A 21,129-nucleotide genomic window follows, 5' to 3' on the forward strand; every position below is an offset into this window, starting at 1 on the left:
TAGTGCTCTTTTGGTTGCCTACCATACAATTTTTTTCGAGAAGATTCTGGCTTCATCTCAGCTCAACTGGAAAAATGCCCATGACTGGAAATGTCATCAGCTGCCTGTGGGCCAGGCTGGCTCTGAGCTGATAAGGAGCAATGCAGAATAGAAACGTCAACACAGAACTAGAGAAGCAGAAGGACCAGTCATCCAGCAGCTGGACCTCTCTGAGAGCCCTGAGAACCTCTGCTCTTTTTTGGGTGGGAAAGAAGCGATGGATCTCATGACTGCAGCTCTTGTGCCGACCAGTTGCCCAGAGAGGTGGCAGACAACTTGTTGGTGCAGATATTCAAGGTAAGGCTAGACTAAGCTTTGTGCAGCCTGATTTAGTGTGGGTGTCCCTGTTGGGTACAGGTTGTTGGACTACATGACCTTTGGGGATCCCTTCCAACTCAAGTGGTTCTATAAGCTTGAGCAAAGAATGCAAGCGTAACTTTCTTTGACTTTAAATGTCAATCTCATGATTTCCTGGGTTGGAGCCTTGTTTTCTTGAAGTTCTGAGTGGTGGGAGGAGGAGACCCAACCCTGAGCTAGGATCGGGTGGTGCAGGAAGGAAACTCAGCCCTGTTAGAGGCCACATCAGGTCCTCTCACCCCTCTGGCTATAAAAGCAAAGTGTGCATTCAAGACACTGTAGGAATGGTCAAGTAGTGACAGCAGAAGTAACTAGCCTTCACTCTGCACAAGGAATGGGGTGCAAAGCTCAAACCTCACAACTTCCAGAGCGGAACAGTGTCTGAAAGCATCACTTGGTCCTTTAGCTCACACCCTGCTACCCCATTTCCCAGCATTCCACTTCCCAGTACCTGGGTCCCCCAGCATCCCCATCCTCCGATGTTCTGGTCCCCAAGGTCCCCCGTATTCTGGCATTCCATTCCATGGCATCACATTGTGCCCCAACCTCCCCATCTTCTGGCACCCTGCTCCCCCAGCATTCCCATCCCCTGGCACCCGTGTTCTTTGGCACTCCGCGTCCCCTAAGAAGATGAAACAGAAGCCGTGGGAACGCCACTCTCGCAGCCAGCAGAGCGCAGCGTGCGGCGGTGCGAGGCGCGGTTGCAGCCGCCTGCAGCGGCGTCCCGTTGCCACCGGAGGGAGCGCCGGGGGAGCTGCTGGTGCCGGCTGTTGTGCATAAAGAAGGTGCACAATACATAAATGGGTTTGATGAGGAGTTGGTGTGTTTGTTACAGATGAGGGCGTTTTTGAACTCCCCTCGTTTCTACCAGCTGCTTAATATTATGTGCAAGCTAGACTTGAGTATCTGAACTTCTCTGGTTTGCTTTCAATACAGGGGACTGTTGATGTGACTTCAGATGGCTGCTGTAAGGCATGTGAGTATGTTAAATCACTGATTCCCTACTCAAATAGGGCTGCGTTCTCCATTGCTTGTAGCCTTTCTGCACGCACTGACAGCTTGCACTTTCCATAGAATGGAAGGCTGTTCATTTATCAGCAGAGCTCTCTTGTACCCGATGGTTGAGGCACTCCACCATCTGAAGTCTAACAGCAATGCTCTCCCCCATAGGTATTGACCTGCCACATAAATGCAAACGCAGTGTGAAGGAGCAGCACGTTTTTCACTAGCACTGCAAGTCTGCATCTCCAGTCCCAGTGCCTGTCTGCGAAGGGACATGTAGTACCTTTCTGTGTAAGTAGGAAACCTTTTTCTGTGTCTGGTCTTCCTGGCTTCTTGTTTAAGGAAATTTCCTGGTTGGGAAACTGGGTGTGCAAAGCAGCAGCTGTCAGCAATGTGACAAAGTGTCCTTGGTGCGATAGGAGTGCCCTTATCTTAGTCATGAAAACAGGCCCCTCATCCCAATCATCCCAATAATTCTCAATAGGACTGCTCAGCTAAAATACTAGTAGAAAGCCTTTCCCTTCCTGCTTTATCTTCAGATGGAAGTAGGGCATAAAGCACAAATTAATCTTAGGTACACTTAGAAGTCCGTTCTCCTGTGTGTTTTACTGGTGCTGAGACTTTACCCAGAAACTGAGAATGCCATTGGTTGAAAGGCTTGTTTTCCTGGTCTTTTTTGGGTTTGTTTTGTTTTGTTTTGTTTTGTTTGTTTTTGTTTTGACTTGTCTTTTGCTTCTTAGGTAAGTGAAAGGCAAGTAAAATAAAATTATTTTAGCTTAGAGCTGGATCAAAAGAGATTTGATCCCTTTAAATGATTTTTTAAAATTATACCCGATTTTATAGTTTACTATCCCTTTTACTACCTGCTGTTGGTGGTGGTAACGTAGCACTTCCGTCAGAAGGATGCTCAGCTCACTTAATATATGAAAATGAATGTTAAGTTTTAATAATAAAGCAATAGAAAAAGTGTTCAAGTTTGAATCTGAAGTTAGCCGGAAAGAGAACATGGGCAGGCGGCGGGGAGCCGTGGTGATAGCTGGAGAAACCTACCTTTTAAGCATCTGGTTCTGTATTTACAGATAAGCTGCGGTAAGACTATCCTGCATATGACTTTAGCCTCAAGAGAATTTGGTGACTTCCCATTTTTCTTACTAACAAGAAGCTGTCCTGGAAAAGCAGCACAATGGAAACTGATAGCTTTAGGAAAGTGTTGCAAAATACTGGCAATTGAAAGGGATGATAGATTAGGCTGTTGGTATAACTTTCTAGAGCGTCTCTTTTTATGCTACATAGACAGAAGCCATGCTTTTCAGAGATCTACTTTTCATAGTTCACTGCCACTTTCCCTGATAATGCCAGTGAGGCCTTGTGCATCTTTGGTATAATATTCATTTTTTCTTATCACTATTTTAGTATTCATTTGTTTATTCATTCACAGGAGGAGCCATCCTGTACAGCATAATGGCCGCACGCTACAAATATTTCCCTGAAGTCAAAACCAAAGGCATGGCTGCAGTCCCTAAACTGGTTCTCTTTACCTCAGAACATGTGAGCTTAACACACTGCTAATTGTTAATTTATTTATTGATGTACATTGTGCAGATATATGTGAAAAATACAACCTCTGGCTTCATGTAGATGTGAGTAACTGACTGACCTGGTATTAGTCATGTAACAGAGGATTTTGGTTTAAATGTCTTGTCCTGAATCAAAATATTTATTAGATCCTGAATAAGTTAAATATATTAGACTTTTCAGAATGACAGATCTTCCCTTTGGTCCTATCTCTTCCAGGCTGCTTGGGGAGGTGGACTCTTAATGTTCTGAAAGCATTGTCATAAACTGAATGGAATAGAAAGGTACTGCACCCTTTATTAGTACTCCTGTTATTTAAACACTTTAATGAGGTACATGGCACTTCACAAATTCATGAAAAGATGAATTTGCTGGAATAAAGAATTTAAATTAACTAGAAGTATGACAAACAATTCTGCAAAAGACAACAGTGAGGTATATATACACATCAGTGAAAGCCAAGTTTCCAGCAGACTCAAAGGAAGGTAAGGCTATTGGTCAGCAAAAAATGGAGAGGAGAGTATTGTAGGCATAGTTTTTAAGGAATCATAAAGGCAAATGGTAGGTTTGAGTGTGCATTTGTGAAGATGGATTTAAGAAAATAACAAGGTATGAGTGAGAGCATGACCTTCCCTCCAGCTCTTTCAATTCAAACTTAGAAGGAGTCCTATGCCCAATCCAACACATCTTAATATGAAATTAGTATTGTAAAAACAATTTATTTTACCTACAGAAGTTTAATTGGCACACCTTAACACTTTCTTAATACTTTCTAACTACCTTATAAATTGAAGATATTTATCATGTAATCATACTTATCCATGCTCCATAAGCCACATTGTAACTATAACTAGTATTATGAGGTCTGTATAATTTGTAGGTCTCTGGATTCAGTAATGCTGTAGAAGATGCAGCTGTTTAATTGCTTTTAGCTGGTTCACTAATGGCTGCAATTGTTTTGACCGTCAGTTGTGTTGACTGTAATTGCTGGAATTTAGTGGGATTGCTTAAAAAACAAAACAAAAAACCAACAAAACAGCAACAACAAAAACCACCAGGAAATGACAGCATTAATAATTTATGCAGTTTGGTCTTAATCTGTTGATAGCTCTCTAGCAAATTAAGACCTAATGTGACAAATAAAGAGGTAATATAGAACCTAGCTTAAATTTTAAAAAACCACAGCCAACCAACCAAAACAAAACAAAAACCACCAGCAAACCACAACCTCATATAATTCTATTGAATTACACAAAGGAAAACTAGGGCCAAATGCAATGGTTTTAACCAGGTGCACTATTATGGTTCTATAAGACATATGGTCAAGGTAGAAGAAATTGAAGGGAATAAGCATTTATTAACTGTTCTGAGCCATTTTATTTCTATGAAGACCAGGTTTCACGTATATGATTTAAATAACTGAATCTTTATAGCATAAATTGTAGTATTCAAGTCAGTTTTGTACTTTTTTCTGCCATATTTTCAAGTATTTTCTCTATTCCTGGGGTTTTTCAAGAAAAGGGTAGTGACAGACTGAGTGACATGGGTTAGTGGGCATGGTGGTGATGGGTTAATGGTTTGAATTAGGTGATCTTAGTGGTTTCTCTTGGCCTTAATGATTCTGTGACACTATGAGAAGCTTTGTGAACATTTTCTGTTGCAGAATCTGTAGACTTATCCAGGCAGTGCAAGTCATTCTCAGTAATGGGGCGTTCTGCTATATTTGGATTAGAAATTGCTTATTTTTAAAAGGTGAAAGTAGAAATCGTGTTTGTAACTGGAATAGTGTAAAGTGAAATAAATGATGTAGTATGCCATTCTAATAGGGAGACCAGTGGATCGAGTCAGCTGAGAACTCTGCTGGCCTCTAGGCAGCCTTCCCGCTTGCCAGCTGGGCTTTAGGGCACAAACTCAAAAGTGAATCATGCTGAAAAGGAAAAATCAAGATTGCAGTTGTAATATACTTCTTGAGGCTGTGAACAGCTGGCGTAGCAGGTAGATGTTGGCTGACTCTATCCACCTTGCTACTAGTTAGCTACAGTAAGGTTAAAAAAGTTGCAGCTAACTTAAGAAGGTTGCTAATGATTCTTTTTTTCCCTCCCTCTTGCAATGGGGAAATAGTGTTTGTGAAATACTGTTACAACTTTCTGTTCTGTAATACCTGTTTTGGTGGAATGTAAACATTCAGGAACTAACTCTCACAATAAGCTTCTGTAGATATTTCTTGTTTATAAAGATCTTAAGTACCTAGGACCCTATAAATCAGATAGGGCCACAACCCAATTTTGTGTTTTGAGAGTTGGTTTTTTTTTTCTCTGAATGTTACTGAGACAAGACTATCATATGGGTTAGTGTGTGGTCTTCATAATGTACTTGAAGTAAATGTTTTTAACAAATAGTTTCCTGTGCTTGCTTCATGAGAAGATCCTTGTTGCACAGCCTTGATTCCTGGTAAGAACGGTAGAAAGGTTTCTTCGCATACTGAGATTCCAGGATGCATATCTAAGCTGTGAAATGTTTGCCTACCCCGTGAGCAGCCATCATTGTTTTATGTTTGTATGTGTACTTGCAGAAGGCATGCAATGAGGTGTGCACTTTCTGAATGGGCTTCTGCTGGGGAAGGTGTGGGCAGGGTAGCAATAAAGGCTTAATTTCCTCAAGCTCTATTGTGCTGCATTTAGAATAATATAGACTACTCCTGCAGGAAAGCTGAACAAATGTCAGTCTTAAGGAAATATCGCTCAAGGTTTTTTTGTGTTTGTTTGTTTGTATTTTTCTTAAGGTGAACTGTGTTTGAAAACAAAGGAGGAATCAAGGAGAACTGCTTGTTAGTATTGATTTCCTATGAAAGTGTTCTGTCTTTGGGGTGATGACCAGTCAGTTTCTACTGTTGTGCATTTTGTTCATATGACTTAGAAACTTCCTAAAGATATGCTGTGGCCCTCAGTGATATTCTCCATTCAGCAGTACTGTATTAAGGCAGTGGGGACTATGGCAGATCCTGTGATGTCTACACTCAGTATTTGGAAGCTGTGACCAAGTTAAGTCAGAAGTAAATTTATCTCAGCCTTGTGATCTATGAAACTTACTGCCCCCGGATAGAACAGAGACTGGAGACAGATTTGAGTACTGATGAATCTGAACTCATAATTTTAATTAAGCATTACTGTGATGTTTCTTGTCTATATGGAAAAAAATTGAACTTTTCATATCTTGCAGGTGTGGATGTCTTTTCTCCTCTGTGGAATACTTGAAATTCTGAAATCAAGTACTACAGTTATGTAAAGTTGGGAATATAAATGGAAATGAGATGACTTCCATACAGCTCACATTAATTAAGTGATGTCCCCATGGAAATTAATTTGAATATTAAAAGTAGGTATAAATATTGTCTGAACTTTCTCTCAATGCCTAACCCAAACCCAGCTGTGCTGTCCTGTGTCTGTTACTTCTGAGTGTTAACATTCTTCTACTCCTCCAGCTGGCTGTCACATCGTATCTTGACAGTGTTTAACACAGAGTTACATTTTAGTATCTTTCCAAAAATGTGCCAGCCAGTGCACAATATTTCAGTTTGACTAAAGGCTTTTGCATTTCATGCTACTCAAGTGGACTCTCCTATATTTTCTTCTGTAAACAGGTAAGCTATAGAATAAATTGTCAAGGAAGTTTCTATAACTTTTTGGCCTTAGTGCTAGATAAGATCAAGGTAAGGGGGATCGAAAAGAATTTGGGCCAAAATCTCTAGGATCTTCAAGCAGTTTGGTTGACTGCCATTGGCACCAAGGTGCTTGCAGCCTTCTGTGCAGCTTGGCCTGTATTCAGGAGGGTTGAGCAGCCTTTCATTTGTTGCTAGAGAGGGGTCTGTACATAAACACAGTGTGCAGCACAGCTCCCAGACAGATGCAGCAGTTTGTGTCACAACTCATGCTAGTTGTTTAGCAGGTGCCAGAGCATGTGTCCCTGTCAGGGAAGAAGCTGTGACCCAAAAAAGGGACCCAAAAGGAAGACCAGGTAAAATGTGGCTCTGTTACTAATTGAGGTGACGCTCTTGTGACACAGAACAGAGGAAAGGCTGAGATACTGAATGCTTTCTCCATTCAGCTTTTCTACATTGCAAGGCTGACCTCTAGAAATGATCTCAACAGCAGTAAACAGGGAAGAGGAAAAGTGAACTTCAGTTTTAAACCTCTTCCTTATTTCTTTATACACAGCGATCTTGTTCTAGTAAAATGCTGTCTGTTGCAAGCCTTCCTTTGTTTATTCCACAAACACAAAATGATGTTTAGCTGTTATGTATATACACTCTTGCCTTAAGCTATGCAGAATTTCTGTGAGTGTTTTCAGTTGGATCTCTTTTTATACAGCCTACAGTTATCAAGGCTTTACATAGCTAAGGAAAAGCATACCAACTCATTTATGAGTGGATATTGTGAAGAATGTAAGGAAAAGGATTCATTGGAGTTTTGCAACCTCAAAAGTAGTTCATAGGGAAGCACAGATGATGACAAAATCCTATTTAATATACAGATTTCTAATAACAGTATTATTCCTTTCCAGTACTCAGTACTGATAATAAAATCTCTCAGGCACACCTTTGTCTAACTGCTTTATAATGAATACATGCAACTATTTTGCTCAAACACTGCTCCTAGAGGTACATCTTGTTGATGTTGTTTGTGGTTTTGTTCATTTATTTGTTTTACATTGTTTTGAGTACCGCTAATGCAGCGGATACCTCTATATGATACAATTGCAAGGATTATTAACTGCTACTTACTGAATTAAGCGAGGTAGTAGGAAGAATAGAGTAACAGAAGAACAACTGCAAAGCTTGACAGAAATAGCTGCTTTACCAGTTGATGCAACTTAAAGAAGGTCACTGCTGCAGCCTGCAGCTGGTCTGTTAATTGAACTCTTTGTAAACATCCAAATTTTCACATTGAGCAAACTGATTTTGGTGGTATGGCAGTAGAGGTTAAACCTTTGACCAGTCTAACGTTACATATGTTTGACAGATGGCAGCAGAGGAACACTGACAAAATGGCACCTGACATCCAGGAAGTGCTTATGAAGCAAAGGTGTGTCATTCCTCTGGGGGAGTGGGGGATGAAATGGCACCCACTGACCTTCATCGGTGCTTGTTGAACACTTGTGGATGTGAGCACAGAGAAGGCTGGGTGAAGGGAACTTCAGCAGTGGTTATAGTGATCGTGGGTTATGTGTGCTGGTGCAGATTTTGATGTGCACAGCCTGCGACCTCATGTTCATAGCTGGCAAAAATGCTTAGCTAATGGTGGTGACCATGTTGACGAACAGCATTTTGTAGCCCAGAATTTGCTCTATCAGAGCTACTGTGCTCATTTTAACTGTTGTAGTTTCCATGAAAATAAAAAGGAAGCATTGATTTTGGAGAAAATACATGTGGTCCGTGACAACTTGTCTTTATTCAATGCGGTATAAATGGGTTGGATGCTGGTGTGATACACCATCTGTACCATAACCTGTTCCCTCAGGTCCTGGGTGCCCTTCTTGAGGGCAGTCCATTGGACTGGGTAACATGCCAGGTGAGAGAAAACCTGAAGAGAAACTTTCCCTCATAACTCAGTCATTTGTGCTACTGATATGTCCTATTTGGGCATAGCCCATTGGTGGAAGCAGCAAATACTCTGTACCATAATTGTGTCTGCTCCATAGCCTTATTTTGTACCATTGCTACAGTGAGAAAGAAAGTAGCCAAGGAGAGAATGAAAGGAATGTAGCAGAGGAGCAGTGCAAAGCACAGAGATTCGGTGAGCATTTCCCAGCAAGCTGTGTAAAGAAGTTAAAAAATACAAGCCTCTCTACAAAACAAATAAATAATATCCTTCATCTGTCAGGTATCCTTTTCCCTTAGTAACAATATCTCTGAGCTCAGGGGTTTCTGCTGTGGGGGCAGAGGGTGGGGGGGAGGTGTGATGGAGAAGAATTCCTTTAAAATATATATTTATTTCAGTTATGTTTGTGGATCCATTCAACTCAGGAAGGAGCACCTAAAGCACAACTGACTGTTAAAAGGAACTCTGAGAGTGAAGGACTGATTTCCCCGCCGGGGCTGTGATGGGAGCAGCTGTGGGGCTGCTCTGCACTGAGGGGCGGGCGGCAACGGGACCCACAGGTGACCGTCAGGTGAGCGCGGGCTGGTGCCTCAGCTGGAAAGGGCGGGAACGCTGAGGGGAGAGAAAGAGGCGGGAAGAAAACGGCGGGAAGCGCCTGTGGTATTCTGGGTTCTGATTGGTTGGCGCTTCAGGGACAGGTGCGTGAGGCGTTCTCCTCAGAGTGTGAGAAGGCGCTGGGTGCTGTGAGGGACAGGCGGCGGCGGAGGAGGCACGGGCGGCAAGCGGTCTTCAGAGCCAAGGTGCGGCTGGGCTGGGGGGCGGCGGAGTCGGGGCCGAGCCGAGCCGAGGTGGGTCGGGGCCGGGCCAAGGTGGGTCGTGGCTGGGCTGAGCCGAGGTGGGTCGGGGCCGAGCCGAGCCGAGCCGAGGTGGGTCGGGGTCGGTCCGGTCCGGGCCGAGGTGGGTCGAGGCCGTGCCGAGCCGAGGTGCGTCGGGGCCGGACCGAGGGCAGCCGGAGCAAGCGAAGCCACGCGGGCTCCGATGGTGGGCGGCCTGGGCCGGAGCTGCCCCGGGGGCTCTGGCAGGTGAGAGGAAGGAGCTGGGTCCGGGGCCATCTCATGCGCTCTAAGGGCGGGCAGAGGGAGCCGGGGCATCTGGGTGGGCTCCGAGGGGAGCGACCTCTGAAAGCACTTGAAGAGGAATGACGGAGGCACGGTATGAGTGTCACGTTGCCATGTGGAAGAAGATACGTTGAAGCAACAGGGAGCAGCAATAATAAAGCAATAACAACTGCTATCGCCGTGTTGAAACAAACTTTTTTTCTTTCTTTCTTTCTTGCGTTTTACTTTCGATTTTCTTTTTTTTTTTCTTTTTTTTTTTTTTTTTCAATGACAAAGAGTTAGGAATGGGGGGAAATATAATATGTGCACTGATGATGAAAAGGAAGAAGCACTAAAGTGGTGCTTCTGAGTATAAGAAGATTAATGTGTAAAAAAGCTCTATCGTAGAGGAAGGGTGGATGTTCAGAGTAAACTTGATACTTGAATAGCAAAATTTTTATAGTACTTTAAGATGATCTATGGTAATAGATGTAACAAGTGGGAAATCTTTCCTGTAACTTCATGTTAGTATACTGTCATGAACTACTAAATGAGAAAAAAGGTGAATTTATGTGAACGTGAATCTAAAATCAGCCAGGTAAGAAGAGGAACATGAGACCTCTCCCTGTAAAAGGGACACTATCACAATTCAGAAGAGCCAAGATGGCACAGTGATTGACATAGCACAGAACAATTCCTGTATTGAGGTTGGTATATTTCAAATAATAACAGTGCAAGGAAGGAATGCAAAGCCTTCACTGGCTGGGTAGTCACTTGTTGAGTTCCTTTACATTGTCAAGTTTGCCTTTGCCTTCGGGTGGGGGGCTTGCCGCTCCGCTGGTGCAATGTTCTCCTTGCTTCTGTTTCAGGAGCTGCTGCGGAAGAAAGAAGGTGCGGCGTGTGGACCCCCGCGGGAGGCAGGAGCAAGCAAGAAGAGGAAGCCGAAGCGTGCAGACGCGGGGGGGAAGGAGAAAGGCATTCTGGGCAAAGCACCTGTCCCGTTAGCGGGGGCATAGTCCCATTTGAGTCGAGCGTTGCCGGCGCCCTAGGTGTCCAGGCCGGCTTTGTGCTGGGCGACCTCCCTGTAAGCAGGGCTCGGGTCTTTTGCTGTAGTTGGCCTTTTGCCTCGCTGCTCCTTGGCTGCCTGGGGAGCGTGGCCCCCTGTAACGGAGGGCGAAAGCCACCTCTCCGCACCTGAGTGGGAAACGGAGCCCGCTGGACCCCGCGGCCTCCCTGTAATCAGGGTAGTGCCGCTTCCCTGCCCCTCTTCCTCCCCTGGCCCCTCGGCAACGTTGCCTGGAGGTGGCCCGTCAGTGCGACGGCCCCGTACTCGGGGTGTGCGTCAGGGCGTTTGGCCCTTGTCTATAGCTGGGAAGCCCCTTGGCACGTTGAGGTCCGTGGCCTCCGTGCAGCCCTGGGACGGGTCACAGGCTCTTGTGTGTTGCTCGTGGTTGCGGGTTTATTCCCAGTAGTCGGCTGTGCCGTGTTGTCCTTCCCTTCTGGAAAGTCGCGAGTGTGTGTGTGTTCCCCTCCCTTTCCTTGACTGTGTTTGCGGAGTGACTGAGCGAGTGAGCTTTCCCTTTAGGCCCCCACAAAGATGGCTGCAGCTTAGCTTCGGCTTCCTAGGGGGGATCGGAGGACTTTGGTGCATGCCTCAAAAGGGGTATTCCCTCTTAGTGCCACGAGCGCAGCGATTGCCCTGTCTCCCTCCCTTTTACTTAGTACAGATCAGAGCCACGCGGTAGTTCAGTGGCCGAGGCCGCCCTGTAGCCAGGGTTCGGGCCTGTCCTTGTGTGAGTCCCAAGCCACGAAGCCCCCTGTCCCCCAAGTGGCCCGCCCCGCCTGTAATCAGGTGTGGGGAGGCTGCCGCGTTGCAGCCGGCTGCTTTAGCCATCCAGTTGGTGGGGATGACCCCTCCCTGTCCCGTCAGAGGGTGCAGGTTGAGGTGCTGTTTGTGTGTGAGGTGACCTCCCCGCTCGGTGGGTCGAGGTGGGTCCCTGGGCTCCAAAAAAAACCCAAAATGCTGGTGTTGTTCTGCTGCTGCCGGGCGGGCCGGCCTGTAGCTCAGGCGCTGGCGGGAGCCTTGCGCTCCCCGGGGCTTCTTGGGGAGGGTGGGATGTGGGGGTACTGTCCTGTAGTCAGGGCTGTGCGTGCCCCCTGTGTGTGCTTGCTGAGTTGCGTTCTGAGAAGACCCCCCGTACTCGGGCGGGAAGGTGGCCCCGGCCTTTCAGAGGCACGGGGCCTCAAGTTGGGTTTGGGTCTGGGATCCCGACTGCGGTCTTTGGCTGTTTTGCCCCGCTGCCTGGCTTCCGAGTGTTGTTCCCGCCGCTGGGGGGAAAACCGGGCTCTGTGGCTCCAGGGGTGTCGTCCACCCGCCTGTAATCAGGCTCTGGGTGTGTGAGCGCTAGTGCTCTGCTGGCAGCCTGTGTAGGTTGACCGCCCCGTTAGTGGGGTGCTGGACTGGGAGAGAAGGAGCCTCCCTCGGCCGTAGGGGTGGGGGCTGCCCTGTAATTCAGGGAGCAAGCGTGCCCCGCGCTCCCGGGCCCTTTGCAATGGAGGCAGTGGCTGGGGTCCCCCGTAAGCGGGGAAGCTGACTCTTTGGTCGCTGCTTTTTGTGTGCCCGGCCCCATTTGCCCAGTCTGCCCGCCTCTGTGATCCCCCGCAGCACCGTCTGGAAGACCGCCGTGAGTCAGTGAGGTGAGAAAAGCCACTCCAATTGTTTTTTGCCATCATGAATTGGGGTGGGGTCGGGGGGCCGTGAATGCGTGGGCTTCCTCGGCCGGGTGGCCGAGTCCTTTCGTGATGCCGCGTTTGCATTTTCCTTTGGGTGGGGGGGCTTGCCGCTCCGCTGGTGCAATGTTCTCCTTGCTTCTGTTTCAGGAGCTGCTGCGGAAGAAAGAAGGTGCGGCGTGTGGACCCCCGCGGGAGGCAGGAGCAAGCAAGAAGAGGAAGCCGAAGCGTGCAGACGCGGGGGGGAAGGAGAAAGGCATTCTGGGCAAAGCACCTGTCCCGTTAGCGGGGGCATAGTCCCATTTGAGTCGAGCGTTGCCGGCGCCCTAGGTGTCCAGGCCGGCTTTGTGCTGGGCGACCTCCCTGTAAGCAGGGCTCGGGTCTTTTGCTGTAGTTGGCCTTTTGCCTCGCTGCTCCTTGGCTGCCTGGGGAGCGTGGCCCCCTGTAACGGAGGGCGAAAGCCACCTCTCCGCACCTGAGTGGGAAACGGAGCCCGCTGGACCCCGCGGCCTCCCTGTAATCAGGGTAGTGCCGCTTCCCTGCCCCTCTTCCTCCCCTGGCCCCTCGGCAACGTTGCCTGGAGGTGGCCCGTCAGTGCGACGGCCCCGTACTCGGGGTGTGCGTCAGGGCGTTTGGCCCTTGTCTATAGCTGGGAAGCCCCTTGGCACGTTGAGGTCCGTGGCCTCCGTGCAGCCCTGGGACGGGTCACAGGCTCTTGTGTGTTGCTCATGGTTGCGGGTTTATTCCCAGTAGTCGGCTGTGCCGTGTTGTCCTTCCCTTCTGGAAAGTCGCGAGTGTGTGTGTGTTCCCCTCCCTTTCCTTGACTGTGTTTGCGGAGTGACTGAGCGAGTGAGCTTTCCCTTTAGGCCCCCACAAAGATGGCTGCAGCTTAGCTTCGGCTTCCTAGGGGGGATCGGAGGACTTTGGTGCATGCCTCAAAAGGGGTATTCCCTCTTAGTCCCACGAGCGCAGCGATTGCCCTGTCTCCCTCCCTTTTACTTAGTACAGATCAGAGCCACACGGTAGTTCAGTAGCCGAGGCCGCCCTGTAGCCAGGGTTCGGGCCTGTCCTTGTGTGAGTCCCAAGCCACGAAGCCCCCTGTCCCCCAAGTGGCCCGCCCCGCCTGTAATCAGGTGTGGGGAGGCTGCCGCGTTGCAGCCGGCTGCTTTAGCCATCCAGTTGGTGGGGATGACCCCTCCCTGTCCCGTCAGAGGGTGCAGGTTGAGGTGCTGTTTGTGTGTGAGGTGACCTCCCCGCTCGGTGGGTCGAGGTGGGTCCCTGGGCTCCAAAAAAAACCCAAGATGCTGGTGTTGTTCTGCTGCTGCCGGGCGGGCCGGCCTGTAGCTCAGGCGCTGGCGGGAGCCTTGCGCTCCCCGGGGCTTCTTGGGGAGGGTGGGATGTGGGGGTACCGTCCTGTAGTCAGGGCTGTGCGTGCCCCCTGTGTGTGCTTGCTGAGTTGCGTTCTGAGAAGACCCCCCGTACTCGGGCGGGAAGGTGGCCCCGGCCTTTCAGAGGCACGGGGCCTCAAGTTGGGTTTGGGTCTGGGATCCCGACTGCGGTCTTTGGCCGTTTTGCCCCGCTGCCTGGCTTCCGAGTGTTGTTCCCGCCGCTGGGGGGGAAACCGGGCTCTGTGGCTCCAGGGGTGTCGTCCACCCGCCTGTAATCAGGCTCTGGGTGTGTGAGCGCTAGTGCTCTGCTGGCAGCCTGTGTAGGTTGACCGCCCCGTTAGTGGGGTGCTGGACTGGGAGAGAAGGAGCCTCCCTCGGCCGTAGGGGTGGGGGCTGCCCTGTAATTCAGGGAGCAAGCGTGCCCCGCGCTCCCGGGCCCTTTGCAATGGAGGCAGTGGCTGGGGTCCCCCGTAAGCGGGGAAGCTGACTCTTTGGTCGCTGCTTTTTGTGTGCCCGGCCCCATTTGCCCAGTCTGCCCGCCTCTGTGATCCCCCGCAGCACCGTCTGGAAGACCGCCGTGAGTCAGTGAGGTGAGAAAAGCCTCTCCAATTGTTTTTTGCCATCATGAATTGGGGTGGGGTCGGGGGGCCGTGAATGCGTGGGCTTCCTCGGCCGGGTGGCCGAGTCCTTTCGTGATGCCGCATTTGCATTTTCCTTTGGGTGGGGGGGCTTGCCGCTCCGCTGGTGCAATGTTCTCCTTGCTTCTGTTTCAGGAGCTGCTGCGGAAGAAAGAAGGTGCGGCGTGTGGACCCCCGCGGGAGGCAGGAGCAAGCAAGAAGAGGAAGCCGAAGCGTGCAGACGCGGGGGGGAAGGAGAAAGGCATTCTGGGCAAAGCACCTGTCCCGTTAGCGGGGGCATAGTCCCATTTGAGTCGAGCGTTGCCGGCGCCCTAGGTGTCCAGGCCGGCTTTGTGCTGGGCGACCTCCCTGTAAGCAGGGCTCGGGTCTTTTGCTGTAGTTGGCCTTTTGCCTCGCTGCTCCTTGGCTGCCTGGGGAGCGTGGCCCCCTGTAACGGAGGGCGAAAGCCACCTCTCCGCACCTGAGTGGGAAACGGAGCCCGCTGGACCCCGCGGCCTCCCTGTAATCAGGGTAGTGCCGCTTCCCTGCCCCTCTTCCTCCCCTGGCCCCTCGGCAACGTTGCCTGGAGGTGGCCCGTCAGTGCGACGGCCCCGTACTCGGGGTGTGCGTCAGGGCGTTTGGCCCTTGTCTATAGCTGGGAAGCCCCTTGGCACGTTGAGGTCCGTGGCCTCCGTGCAGCCCTGGGACGGGTCACAGGCTCTTGTGTGTTGCTCGTGGTTGCGGGTTTATTCCCAGTAGTCGGCTGTGCCGTGTTGTCCTTCCCTTCTGGAAAGTCGCGAGTGTGTGTGTGTTCCCCTCCCTTTCCTTGACTGTGTTTGCGGAGTGACTGAGCGAGTGAGCTTTCCCTTTAGGCCCCCACAAAGATGGCTGCAGCTTAGCTTCGGCTTCCTAGGGGGGATCGGAGGACTTTGGTGCATGCCTCAAAAGGGGTATTCCCTCTTAGTCCCACGAGTGCAGCGATTGCCCTGTCTCCCTCCCTTTTACTTAGTACAGATCAGAGCCACGCGGTAGTTCAGTGGCCGAGGCCGCCCTGTAGCCAGGGTTCGGGCCTGTCCTTGTGTGAGTCCCAAGCCACGAAGCCCCCTGTCCCCCAAGTGGCCCGCCCCGCCTGTAATCAGGTGTGGGGAGGCTGCCGCGTTGCAGCCGGCTGCTTTAGCCATCCAGTTGGTGGGGATGACCCCTCCCTGTCCCGTCAGAGGGTGCAGGTTGAGGTGCTGTTTGTGTGTGAGGTGACCTCCCCGCTCGGTGGGTCGAGGTGGGTCCCTGGGCTCCAAAAAAACCCCAAGATGCTGGTGTTGTTCTGCTGCTGCCGGGCGGGCCGGCCTGTAACTCAGGCGCTGGCGGGAGTCTTGCGCTCCCCGGGGCTTCTTGGGGAGGGTGGGATGTGGGGGTACCGTCCTGTAGTCAGGGCTGTGCGTGCCCCCTGTGTGTGCTTGCTGAGTTGCGTTCTGAGAAGACCCCCCGTACTCGGGCGGGAAGGTGGCCCCGGCCTTTCAGAGGCACGGGGCCTCAAGTTGGGTTTGGGTCTGGGGTCCCGACTGCGGTCTTTGGCCGTTTTGCCCCGCTGCCTGGCTTCCGAGTGTTGTTCCCGCCACTGGGGGGGAAACCGGGCTCTGTGGCTCCAGGGGTGTCGTCCACCCGCCTGTAATCAGGCTCTGGGTGTGTGAGCGCTAGTGCTCTGCTGGCAGCCTGTGTAGGTTGACCGCCCCGTTAGTGGGGTGCTGGACTGGGAGAGAAGGAGCCTCCCTCGGCCGTAGGGGTGGGGGCTGCCCTGTAATTCAGGGAGCAAGCGTGCCCCGCGCTCCCGGGCCCTTTGCAATGGAGGCAGTGGCTGGGGTCCCCCGTAAGCGGGGAAGCTGACTCTTTGGTCGCTGCTTTTTGTGTGCCCGGCCCCATTTGCCCAGTCTGCCCGCCTCTGTGATCCCCCGCAGCACCGTCTGGAAGACCGCCGTGAGTCAGTGAGGTGAGAAAAGCCTCTCCAATTGTTTTTTGCCATCATGAATTGGGGTGGGGTCGGGGGGCCGTGAATGCGTGGGCTTCCTCGGCCGGGTGGCCGAGTCCTTTCGTGATGCCGCGTTTGCATTTTCCTTTGGGTGGGGGGGCTTGCCGCTCCGCTGGTGCAATGTTCTCCTTGCTTCTGTTTCAGGAGCTGCTGCGGAAGAAAGAAGGTGCGGCGTGTGGACCCCCGCGGGAGGCAGGAGCAAGCAAGAAGAGGAAGCCGAAGCGTGCAGACGCGGGGGGGAAGGAGAAAGGCATTCTGGGCAAAGCACCTGTCCCGTTAGCGGGGGCATAGTCCCATTTGAGTCGAGCGTTGCCGGCGCCCTAGGTGTCCAGGCCGGCTTTGTGCTGGGCGACCTCCCTGTAAGCAGGGCTCGGGTCTTTTGCTGTAGTTGGCCTTTTGCCTCGCTGCTCCTTGGCTGCCTGGGGAGCGTGGCCCCCTGTAACGGAGGGCGAAAGCCACCTCTCCGCACCTGAGTGGGAAACGGAGCCCGCTGGACCCCGCGGCCTCCCTGTAATCAGGGTAGTGCCGCTTCCCTGCCCCTCTTCCTCCCCTGGCCCCTCGGCAACGTTGCCTGGAGGTGGCCCGTCAGTGCGACGGCCCCGTACTCGGGGTGTGCGTCAGGGCGTTTGGCCCTTGTCTATAGCTGGGAAGCCCCTTGGCACGTTGAGGTCCGTGGCCTCCGTGCAGCCCTGGGACGGGTCACAGGCTCTTGTGTGTTGCTCGTGGTTGCGGGTTTATTCCCAGTAGTCGGCTGTGCCGTGTTGTCCTTCCCTTCTGGAAAGTCGCGAGTGTGTGTGTGTTCCCCTCCCTTTCCTTGACTGTGTTTGCGGAGTGACTGAGCGAGTGAGCTTTCCCTTTAGGCCCCCACAAAGATGGCTGCAGCTTAGCTTCGGCTTCCTAGGGGGGATCGGAGGACTTTGGTGCATGCCTCAAAAGGGGTATTCCCTCTTAGTCCCACGAGCGCAGCGATTGCCCTGTCTCCCTCCCTTTTACTTAGTACAGATCAGAGCCACGCGGTAGTTCAGTGGCCGAGGCCGCCCTGTAGCCAGGGTTCGGGCCTGTCCTTGTGTGAGTCCCAAGCCACGAAGCCCCCTGTCCCCCAAGTGGCCCGCCCCGCCTGTAATCAGGTGTGGGGAGGCTGCCGCGTTGCAGCCGGCTGCTTTAGCCATCCAGTTGGTGGGGATGACCCCTCCCTGTCCCGTCAGAGGGTGCAGGTTGAGGTGCTGTTTGTGTGTGAGGTGACCTCCCCGCTCGGTGGGTCGAGGTGGGTCCCTGGGCTCCAAAAAAACCCCAAGATGCTGGTGTTGTTCTGCTGCTGCCGGGCGGGCCGGCCTGTAACTCAGGCGCTGGCGGGAGTCTTGCGCTCCCCGGGGCTTCTTGGGGAGGGTGGGATGTGGGGGTACCGTCCTGTAGTCAGGGCTGTGCGTGCCCCCTGTGTGTGCTTGCTGAGTTGCGTTCTGAGAAGACCCCCCGTACTCGGGCGGGAAGGTGGCCCCGGCCTTTCAGAGGCACGGGGCCTCAAGTTGGGTTTGGGTCTGGGGTCCCGACTGCGGTCTTTGGCCGTTTTGCCCCGCTGCCTGGCTTCCGAGTGTTGTTCCCGCCGCTGGGGGGGAAACCGGGCTCTGTGGCTCCAGGGGTGTCGTCCACCCGCCTGTAATCAGGCTCTGGGTGTGTGAGCGCTAGTGCTCTGCTGGCAGCCTGTGTAGGTTGACCGCCCCGTTAGTGGGGTGCTGGACTGGGAGAGAAGGAGCCTCCCTCGGCCGTAGGGGTGGGGGCTGCCCTGTAATTCAGGGAGCAAGCGTGCCCCGCGCTCCCGGGCCCTTTGCAATGGAGGCAGTGGCTGGGGTCCCCCGTAAGCGGGGAAGCTGACTCTTTGGTCGCTGCTTTTTGTGTGCCCGGCCCCATTTGCCCAGTCTGCCCGCCTCTGTGATCCCCCGCAGCACCGTCTGGAAGACCGCCGTGAGTCAGTGAAGTGAGAAAAGCCTCTCCAATTGTTTTTTGCCATCATGAATTGGGGTGGGGTCGGGGGGCCGTGAATGCGTGGGCTTCCTCGGCCGGGTGGCCGAGTCCTTTCGTGATGCCGCGTTTGCATTTTCCTTCGGGTGGGGGGGCTTGCCGCTCCGCTGGTGCAATGTTCTCCTTGCTTCTGTTTCAGGAGCTGCTGCGGAAGAAAGAAGGTGCGGCGTGTGGACCCCCGCGGGAGGCAGGAGCAAGCAAGAAGAGGAAGCCGAAGCGTGCAGACGCGGGGGGGAAGGAGAAAGGCATTCTGGGCAAAGCACCTGTCCCGTTAGCGGGGGCATAGTCCCATTTGAGTCGAGCGTTGCCGGCGCCCTAGGTGTCCAGGCCGGCTTTGTGCTGGGCGACCTCCCTGTAAGCAGGGCTCGGGTCTTTTGCTGTAGTTGGCCTTTTGCCTCGCTGCTCCTTGGCTGCCTGGGGAGCGTGGCCCCCTGTAACGGAGGGCGAAAGCCACCTCTCCGCACCTGAGTGGGAAACGGAGCCCGCTGGACCCCGCGGCCTCCCTGTAATCAGGGTAGTGCCGCTTCCCTGCCCCTCTTCCTCCCCTGGCCCCTCGGCAACGTTGCCTGGAGGTGGCCCGTCAGTGCGACGGCCCCGTACTCGGGGTGTGCGTCAGGGCGTTTGGCCCTTGTCTATAGCTGGGAAGCCCCTTGGCACGTTGAGGTCCGTGGCCTCCGTGCAGCCCTGGGACGGGTCACAGGCTCTTGTGTGTTGCTCGTGGTTGCGGGTTTATTCCCAGTAGTCGGCTGTGCCGTGTTGTCCTTCCCTTCTGGAAAGTCGCGAGTGTGTGTGTGTTCCCCTCCCTTTCCTTGACTGTGTTTGCGGAGTGACTGAGCGAGTGAGCTTTCCCTTTAGGCCCCCACAAAGATGGCTGCAGCTTAGCTTCGGCTTCCTAGGGGGGATCGGAGGACTTTGGTGCATGCCTCAAAAGGGGTATTCCCTCTTAGTGCCACGAGCGCAGCGATTGCCCTGTCTCCCTCCCTTTTACTTAGTACAGATCAGAGCCACGCGGTAGTTCAGTGGCCGAGGCCGCCCTGTAGCCAGGGTTCGGGCCTGTCCTTGTGTGTGTCCCAAGCCACGAAGCCCCCTGTCCCCCAAGTGGCCCGCCCCGCCTGTAATCAGGTGTGGGGAGGCTGCCGCGTTGCAGCCGGCTGCTTTAGCCATCCAGTTGGTGGGGATGACCCCTCCCTGTCCCGTCAGAGGGTGCAGGTTGAGGTGCTATTTATGTGTGAGGTGACCTCCCCGCTCGGTGGGTCGAGGTGGGTCCCTGGGCTCCAAAAAAACCCCAAGATGCTGGTGTTGTTCTGCTGCTGCCGGGCGGGCCGGCCTGTAACTCAGGCGCTGGCGGGAGTCTTGCGCTCCCCGGGGCTTCTTGGGGAGGGTGGGATGTGGGGGTACCGTCCTGTAGTCAGGGCTGTGCGTGCCCCCTGTGTGTGCTTGCTGAGTTGCGTTCTGAGAAGACCCCCCGTACTCGGGCGGGAAGGTGGCCCCGGCCTTTCAGAGGCACGGGGCCTCAAGTTGGGTTTGGGTTTGGGATCCCGACTGCGGTCTTTGGCCGTTTTGCCCCGCTGCCTGGCTTCCGAGTGTTGTTCCCGCCGCTGGGGGGGAAACCGGGCTCTGTGGCTCCAGGGGTGTCGTCCACCCGCCTGTAATCAGGCTCTGGGTGTGTGAGCGCTAGTGCTCTGCTGGCAGCCTGTGTAGGTTGACCGCCCCGTTAGTGGGGTGCCGGACTGGGAGAGAAGGAGCCTCCCTCGGCCGTAGGGGTGGGGGCTGCCCTGTAATTCAGGGAGCAAGCGTGCCCCGCGCTCCCGGGCCCTTTGCAATGGAGGCAGTGGCTGGGGTCCCCCGTAAGCAGGGAAGCTGACTCTTTGGTCGCTGCTTTTTGTGTGCCCGGCCCCATTTGTCCAGTCTGCCCGCATCTGTGATCCCCCGCAGCACCGTCTGGAAGACCGCCGTGAGTCAGTGAGGTGAGGAAAGTTGCTGAAAGCAGTTTTTGCCATCATGAATTTGGGGGTGTGGGGGGGTTTGCACGTCCTTCTTTAACCAGGTGGTCCGGTGTTGAGTTCCTTTGCGATGTGATGTTTCCCTTTTCCTTCATGTGGCGTGCTTGGCCCTCCACATGACTAATGGTATCCCAACTTATTTTTCAGGAGCTGGTGTGGAAGGAAGAGGAGGCTCGGGAGACCTGGGTGGCAGTAGCAAACAAGAAGTTACTGCCGTTACCTGTCAGTTTGTTTCAGTAAAGTTTTTTCTTTTGGTGCCTCAGTTATCATGTGTGTTTTCCTTGTTAGCTCCTTATTGTTATTTTTTTTTTTTTGAGTTTATGGGATGAATGGGATGTGCCCAGGTGTGGTTATGTGCCTGATTCCCCACCAGTTCTTAATGTGGTTCTCCCTGCTGGTGCTTCATCCTTTCTTTTCCTTTGAAAGCAATGTCATTGACGATTTTACAGCTATGTGGCTCTAATTAATGTGGCTGGTGATTTTTCTTCTCTGAAGTGTTGCTGTTTAATTCGGCAGGTAGGTCAGCCCTATGCAGATTTTGTCTCCTGCCCCTGTTTCCCACGGGGTAGGAGTAGGGATTGGGATGGGAGGGAGAGCAAGTAGAACCTGTGAATTGAGTTTTAAATGAATTTACTAACATAGAGAGGAGAAAGGGCAAAGTGGATAATGGCTATGATATGTGTAC

The 21,129-nt window shown here is 52.6% G+C and overlaps 1 protein-coding gene across 4 annotated transcripts; it reads left to right on the plus strand.

The window, feature by feature from the left end:
* On the plus strand, positions 1-20,706 carry LOC107307807 (uncharacterized). Of its 4 annotated transcripts, none has more exons than XM_085552456.1 (15): positions 1-336; positions 1,333-1,372; positions 1,567-1,689; positions 2,837-2,946; positions 3,193-3,257; positions 6,193-6,348; positions 7,992-8,054; positions 8,969-9,141; positions 9,263-9,370; positions 10,537-12,364; positions 12,548-14,375; positions 14,559-16,386; positions 16,570-18,397; positions 18,581-20,408; positions 20,592-20,706. In XM_085552456.1, exons 8-10 carry the CDS (start codon positions 9,073-9,075, stop codon positions 10,681-10,683), a joined length of 324 nt encoding a protein of 107 aa, XP_085408582.1. In that variant the 5' UTR covers positions 1-336; positions 1,333-1,372; positions 1,567-1,689; positions 2,837-2,946; positions 3,193-3,257; positions 6,193-6,348; positions 7,992-8,054; positions 8,969-9,072; the 3' UTR covers positions 10,684-12,364; positions 12,548-14,375; positions 14,559-16,386; positions 16,570-18,397; positions 18,581-20,408; positions 20,592-20,706. The 4 variants fall into 4 exon arrangements, 2 of the variants coding, with proteins under 2 accessions (XP_085408582.1, XP_085408583.1); XM_085552457.1 differs by having other exon boundaries at positions 8,996-9,141; XR_014947945.1 differs by lacking the exon at positions 3,193-3,257 and having other exon boundaries at positions 165-336.
* The last annotated feature ends 423 nt before the right edge of the window (positions 20,707-21,129 follow it).

Source organism: Coturnix japonica, chromosome 7 (genome assembly GCF_054131305.1).
Source record: "Coturnix japonica strain WE chromosome 7, WE-NBRP24, whole genome shotgun sequence".
NCBI lineage: Eukaryota > Metazoa > Chordata > Aves > Galliformes > Phasianidae > Coturnix > Coturnix japonica.